Source organism: Centropristis striata, chromosome 11 (assembly GCF_030273125.1).
Source record: "Centropristis striata isolate RG_2023a ecotype Rhode Island chromosome 11, C.striata_1.0, whole genome shotgun sequence".
Taxonomy (NCBI): domain Eukaryota; kingdom Metazoa; phylum Chordata; class Actinopteri; order Perciformes; family Serranidae; genus Centropristis; species Centropristis striata.
The window spans coordinates 38,297,200-38,305,002 of NC_081527.1; the positions used below are offsets into that span (position 1 = coordinate 38,297,200).

Below are 7,803 nucleotides of genomic sequence, written 5' to 3' on the forward strand. Positions count from 1 at the left end.
AGTCCACTTCAGAGGTTCAAACAGACGAAAACCAGGCCACAAGTACAGACAAACCCACTGTTGATACTGAGGCTGACACGCTGTCAGGGTCCCTGCACAGCACCAAGCTGTAGACAGGTCATGCTACTTTCCAAGACAGTTTACTTCACAAGGTTGATAGTCAGGCGGCTTAGGACCAGATTTGAGAAGAAAGGGGACACGCCGCACCAAAATTTTTCCACATGCTCTCTATCACCATAGGTTTCAATTTTTGGTAGGAGCCACTTCATCAAGTTTGTGGATTGGAGATGGTAGCCATATAAAGTCTATGAGAACCAATATATCTTCCAAGCCACTTAGAAGGTCAATCTTGGTGTCAAAATCTACATTTTCTGGGTCAAGAAATCATTTAAAACTACTGAGAATATCACTAGATGACTCACTGTAAATAATTTGTTGATCAAGATCTGACAAGAGATGAAATCGTTCCCTTGATTTGTTTGAGCAGTTTACATGGCAGCTAGTCCGTACTCTGCCGTGAACATTGATTCCAAACATTTTCAACTCAGGATTCCCTGCTGCAGCACTTGAAGCGAGTTGCCTACCAGTCTGTGTGAAAATTTACTTGATCAAATAATCATCTAGTGATATTCTCAATAGCTTTAAATGATTTCTTGACCCAGAAAATGTAGATTTTGACACCAAGATTGACCTTCTAAGTGGCTTGGAAGATATAGCATTTCTCATAGACTTTATATGGCTGCCATCTCCGATCCACAATCTTGATGAAGTGGCTCCGACCAAAAATTGAAACCTATGGTGATAGAGAGCATGTGGAAAAAAATTGGTGCTTTTGTCCGGTGTGTCCCCTTTACTTGGCTAAGCCGCCTGACTATGATGAAACACGGTACGATCAACACTGTCAAATGTGTTTACGGCTTTTACAAAAGTTCATATTTACATATAAACATGTTAGTTTTTTTTATAAACAAATGTATTAGAATAGGAAATCTAAAGATCACAACCAAGTGTTTAAAGAAAAAACACCTTAAACACTAAATTCTCACTTTGTGCTTTTCTGTTTTTACACTATTTTTTTAACCAATGGTCAGATAATAGTTTTCATGATTGCAAATATGAGGAAAATGCTCTTTTGTCTGTTCATTCATGCAAATATGCCGTTTAAAGGAGTGTGATTTTTCATATAGGCACCTTTTAGCACCTCCTAGTGGTGGGTTTAAATACTGCTTTCAGCTAAATCTTTATGAGTATTAAAACTAACCATTTTGCCTTGAGATTGAACCATGAACAAGCTCCAGGTCTTTCTGTAACAATCTGACAATAGAGGCAAGAATACAAACTCAGAGACACATTGGCATCATCAGTATGGGGAATGTAACAGGCATTACTGATGTTTAAACGTGCATTACATCATATGATCAGGTTGTAAATAATGTTATATACATACAATGAGCAAGACTTTGAGAACTTTATGGATGTGAAGTTTTCCAAGTAAAATTAAAAGGTTGCCCGTCCACTGAGTTTCCTGTTTTTGTTTTCATAGTATAATATTACAGTTTGATTGAATGATTGGTCCTCTGTCACATCATGCTCCAGTGTTTTTTTTTTGTTTTTTTTTGAGATATCAGTTGAATCTTAATGAACAAGGTTTGGCTTGGATTCAGTAAATGAAACGAGACTAGTTAAAAAATTCAGTTTAGTTATGTTTACAAAAATAATATGTTACAACAATCTCATTACAGAAACTCAGAAGTACACTACTGGTCAAAAGTTTTAGAACACCCCAATTTTTCCAGTTTTTTATTGAAATTCAAGCAGTTCAAGTCAAATGAACAGCTTGAAAGGGTCCAAAGGTAAGTGGTGAACTGCCAGAGGTAAATAAAAAAAGGTAAGCTTAACCAAAACTGAAAAATAATGTACATTTCAGAATTATACAAGTAGGCCTTTTTCAGGGAACAAGAAATGGGTTAACAACTTAACTCTATGGAGTCTTGGGCTATTTTGTCCATTTTTGAATTCTTTTCATGTCTTTGTAAGTCATTTTGTGGTAATTTTGTGTCTTTTGGTTTCTTTTTTTTGTCATTTTGTGTCTTTGTCTGGTCATTTTGTGTCTTTTTTTAGTCATTTTGTGTCTTTGTCTGGTCATTTTGTGTCTTTTTTTAGTCATTTTGTGTCTTTTTTTGGTCATTTTGTGTCTTTTTTTTGGTCATTTTGTCTCTTTTTTTAGTCATTTTGTGTCTATTTGTGTCTTTTTTTTGTCATTTTGTGTCTTTTTTTTAGTCCTTTAGTCCAACATAAAATGTGATTTTGAATCTTTTTTTTTTTACTTCAAAACACTATCATGCTCAATAAAGAATTTTAAATGTTGCAAATGTGCATTAATTTCAGAGTACACTGAGACATTAAACTGCATCATTTTCAATTAAATTCTGGAAAAGTTGGTGTGTTCTAAAACTTTTGACCAGTAGTGTAAATCATTCTTTTAATTAAATCTATCCATGTCAGTGGATGACATAATCCTGCAGTAACGCTGTGCTGCTCTCTGTCTGTCAGACAGCTGCACTGCAGTGCCAGATTATGTAACTCTGTCTGTTTGTGTGTGTACGTGATGTGTATGTGTCTGATGGAGCCGAGGTATTGCGCAACAGAAATTATGCAATAAATACTGCTTTTTGGCAGCAATATCCTATTACAATTAGTTCCTTTAAATGTAAAATGTGAGATTACATTAATTTTTCCAGCACATTACATTACACACATACTGTTGCAATCAAGCGAGTACATTGTTTAAATAAGACTTAAAATATATGTCAATTAGGCAGCATTAGCCATTTAAAATGTTGTAAACAAACAAAAAAACATGGCAGGAATAACATGATTGGGTCAATTTACAACTAATTTGAATATGTTCCTGAATATGTCCAGTGGTGGAAAAAGTATTCAGATCCTTTACTTAAGTAAAAGTACTGATATCACACTTAGAAATTACTCCACTTTGAGTAAAAGGCCTGCATTCAAAACTTACTGAAGTAAAAGTACAAAAGTATCAGAATCAAAATGTACTTAAAGTATCAAAAGTAAAAGTACTCGTTATGCAGAATGGACCCTCTCCGATTATTTTATATTCTAAATATATTATTAGATTATTGGTATTGATGCATTTATCCAAGCAGCATTTTAATTTCTTCAAGATAGGGCTAATTTAAACTACTTTATATACTGTAATGAAGTTTAATAAAATCAAAATAAAAAACACCCATCTTATAACTTTAAATGTATCATGATTTTCATGTCAAAAGTAACTAAAGCTGTCAGCTAAATGTAGTTTAGTAAAAAAAGTACAATATTTCCCTTAAAATGTAGTGGAGTAGAAGTATAAAGTTACATAAAATGGAAATAATCAAGTAAAGTACAAGTACCTCAAAATGTTTCTTAAGTACAGTACTTGAGTAATTGTACTTAGTGACATTCCACAAAAAAAGTATTTTTTAGAGTTTCATGTAATTCTGTACAGGTCTGTTAATAATTCATTTTCAAAAACATAAATAATTAATTGTTTTTCTAAGGTTTTTGGAGTTTTAGATGGTTGCGGTAATGAGATTTTTCAAGGACTTGTTTGGGGAAATGTGAACAAAAATGTGATATAATGTCAATAAATGCTTTGAGATCAATAATCCCGATTACCTAAAACCTTGTTTTTTGTGTTTAAAAAGAAAATTGCCCTATTTACAGTACAGGCCCAAAGTTTGGACACACCTTCTCATTCAATGCGTTTTTCTTTATTTTCATGACTATTTACATTGTAGATTCTCACTGAAGGCATCAAAACTATGAATGAACACATGTGGAATTATGTACTTAACAAAAAAGTGTGAAATAACTGAAAACATGTTTTGTATTTTAGATTTGCTTACTAGAATATAGAATATATATTTTTTGTTAAGTACATAATTCCACATGTGTTCATTAATAGTTTTGATGAATCTACAATGTAAATAGTCATGAAAATAAAGGAAACGCATTGAATGAGAAGGTGTGTCCAAACTTTGGGCCTGTACTGTACGCCTATTTAAAATTTTCATGTTTGAAATCTTTGAAACCAGGTTTTCATAAGAATGACCCAACTGGTGTTATGGAATTAATATTTACACATAGTCAGGCGGTTTAGGACTAGATTTAAGAAGAAAGGAGACATGCCGGACAAAAGCACCACATTTTTTCCACGTGCTCTCTATCACCATAGGTTTACATTTTTGGTAGGAGCCACTTCATCAAGATTGTGGATCAGAGATGGCAGCCATATAAAGTCTATGAGAACCAATATATCTTCAAAGCCACTCAGAAGGTCAATCTGAGTGTCAAAATCTAAATTTTATGGGTCAAAAAAATGTTTTAAAGCGATTGAGAATATCACTAGATGACTCACTGTAAATAATTTGTTAATCAAGATCTGACATGAGATGAAAGCGTTCCCTTGATGTTTTTGAGCAGTGTACATGGCAGCTAATCTGAACTCTCCCATGAATATAGACTCCAAACATTTCCAGCTCAGGATTCCCTGCTGCAGCACTTGCAGACCTACCAGTCTGGGTGAAAATGAACATATCTATTTGATCAAATAATTGTGATATTCTCAATAGCTTTAAATGATTTCTTGACCCAGAAAATGTAGATTTTGACACCCAGATTGACCTTCTAAGTGGCTTAGAAGATATAGCATTTCTCATAGACTTTATATGGCTGCCATCTCCGATCCACAATCTTGATGAAGTGGCTCCTACCAAAAATTGAAACTTATGGTGATAGAGAGAATGTGGAAAAAATTTGGTGCTTTTGTCCAGCGTGTCCCCTTTATTTAGCTAAGCCGCCTGACTAACAGGGTGAAAACAACAAATGCAATCTCTTATCAAATGTAAACATGTTTAATAATTCCGTTTTAGTCGGGTTATTACGGTAGAAAACTCACTCTAAAAACTAACTGAATTTGAAAACAAAAATTCACAACGAAATAAAAACTAAAACTAATGAAAAATACAAAACTATTATAACCTTGGGGTGAAAACAACAAATGCAATCTCTTATCAACTGATGTTCTTTTTTTAAGTGTTCTTGTTCTATTCTGTGTTTTTTTCTACTGTTGTTTTTATTTATGCTACCTCAGTATTTTTGTGTGCTTGCTTGCAAAAGCACACTAACTACTATTCACCGGGCTTATGTCTTTTTATTTTGTGTGCTTGCTTGCAAAAGCACACTAACTACTCTTCACCGGGCTTATTTTTATTATTATTTTTATTCTTCCGTTTCTTCCGTGTTGTTTTTCGGCCGACTACTCCTCCCAGAGTTTTGGTCGCACATACACAAAAAAGGTATCAAATCGACCGGCTCGCCCATGACAAGTGTGCTATGACTTTTCTAAGGGTTTCGACATACGGTTTTCAAATTATTGGGCAAAAACACGTCAAAAAATCCCCCCAATGTAACCCTATGGAGAGTCTAGAGTGGGGAAGTCATCAAACAGAGTGTAGAGGGAGAGAAAGAATTGTCAAAAAATAAATTTGAAAACTGCGCTCCAGGCCGCAAATTTAACTCTACAGAAATAATTTATACATAGAAACGTAGGAAAATTTGTCCTCTCACTCACAATCCTCTGGTAAAGCTGTCAGAGTTATAGTTTGGGCGCAGGACGCACAGATGCTCAAACAAAATGCACCAACTGCCGCATCGGCTCCCATATTAAAAATGAAGGAAGATTTCTCAAAAAAAAAATTAACAGTTTTTTAAAATCGCTCTAACAAAGCTATTTTTTCATTTTTCTTAAAAAAAAAACATATGGAGATGTTCAGGAAGAACTCAGGACGCTCAAAGTGAAGTCGGATCAATGATAGGTATTATGGTTTTGCCGAAAATGCTTTCTGTTCGAGGCCAGAATTTCAAGTTGGTCGACCTCTGTCTGCTCACTTTGATGGAACTGTCTCCATCGTCAGTTAATTTCAGTTGATTGCTCTGCTCTGATTGGTTGACTCCACCTGGCCACGTGGTTGCTTAGCTACCAAAGCCCCCCCCCCTCCTCCAACACAGACATTCTAACTGATAACTGTCAGTTTACTCTAAGTAAACAGACATGGCTTTCTTCATAAAACACGAGACCTTATAACTTGACCATACATTGTCCAATCTGCCTCAAACTTGTCATGCATGATGATGGTTAATCACTTTTCAGTTCTACATAACAATAATTCATAAATTCCCGCCCTTTTTATTAGCCACGCCCCCTTTTACTAACTAATGAACCGTTTGTCCTAGAAACTTGTATAAGATGTCAGATTACTCAGCATAGAGTCCCTGTTTAACTGGTGATTGATAACCCCGCCCCTTTTGATAAGCCACGCCCATTTTACTAACTAGTGAACCGTTTGTCCTAGAGACTTGTATGAGGTGTGAGTGCACTCAGCAGAAAGTCCCTGTTTAATCCCCGCCCCTTTTGATAAGCCACGAGAGTCACGGTCCAGAGGCAAGCACACAATCAAAATTTCTTTAGGAATTTTCTAGTTTTGTGTGCTTGCTTGCAAAAGCACACTAACTACTCTTCACCGGGCTTATTTTTATTATTATTTTTATTCTTCCGTTTCTTCCGTGTTGTTTTTCGGCCGACTACTCCTCCCAGAGTTTTGGTCGCACATACACAAAAAAGGTATCAAATCGACCGGCTCGCCCATGACAAGTGTGCTATGACTTTTCTAAGGGTTTCGACATACGGTTTTCAAATTATTGGGCAAAAACACGTCAAAAAATCCCCCCAATGTAACCCTATGGAGAGTCTAGAGTGGGGAAGTCATCAAACAGAGTGTAGAGGGAGAGAAAGAATTGTCAAAAAATAAATTTGAAAACTGCGCTCCAGGCCGCAAATTTAACTCTACAGAAATAATTTATACATAGAAACGTAGGAAAATTTGTCCTCTCACTCACAATCCTCTGGTAAAGCTGTCAGAGTTATAGTTTGGGCGCAGGACGCACAGATGCTCAAACAAAATGCACCAACTGCCGCATCGGCTCCCATATTAAAAATGAAGGAAGATTTCTCAAAAAAAAAATTAACAGTTTTTTAAAATCGCTCTAACAAAGCTATTTTTTCATTTTTCTTAAAAAAAAAACATATGGAGATGTTCAGGAAGAACTCAGGACGCTCAAAGTGAAGTCGGATCAATGATAGGTATTATGGTTTTGCCGAAAATGCTTTCTGTTCGAGGCCAGAATTTCAAGTTGGTCGACCTCTGTCTGCTCACTTTGATGGAACTGTCTCCATCGTCAGTTAATTTCAGTTGATTGCTCTGCTCTGATTGGTTGACTCCACCTGGCCACGTGGTTGCTTAGCTACCAAAGCCCCCCCCCCTCCTCCAACACAGACATTCTAACTGATAACTGTCAGTTTACTCTAAGTAAACAGACATGGCTTTCTTCATAAAACACGAGACCTTATAACTTGACCATACATTGTCCAATCTGCCTCAAACTTGTCATGCATGATGATGGTTAATCACTTTTCAGTTCTACATAACAATAATTCATAAATTCCCGCCCTTTTTATTAGCCACGCCCCCTTTTACTAACTAATGAACCGTTTGTCCTAGAAACTTGTATAAGATGTCAGATTACTCAGCATAGAGTCCCTGTTTAACTGGTGATTGATAACCCCGCCCCTTTTGATAAGCCACGCCCATTTTACTAACTAGTGAACCGTTTGTCCTAGAGACTTGTATGAGGTGTGAGTGCACTCAGCAGAAAGTCCCTGTTTAATCCCCGCCC

The 7,803-nt window shown here is 35.9% G+C and overlaps 1 protein-coding gene across 1 annotated transcript in view; it reads left to right on the top strand.

The window, feature by feature from the left end:
- LOC131980105 (acyl-coenzyme A thioesterase 11-like) overlaps positions 1–257 on the top strand; it is a 15,180-nt gene extending 14,923 nt beyond the window's left edge. Inside the window, exon 17 of the mRNA XM_059344276.1 lies at positions 1–257. This exon is cut by the window's left edge and continues 127 nt beyond it. Coding sequence (XP_059200259.1) covers positions 1–113 — 113 coding nt within the window. The 3' untranslated portion in view covers positions 114–257.
- Positions 258–7,803: the final 7,546 nt, after the last annotated feature.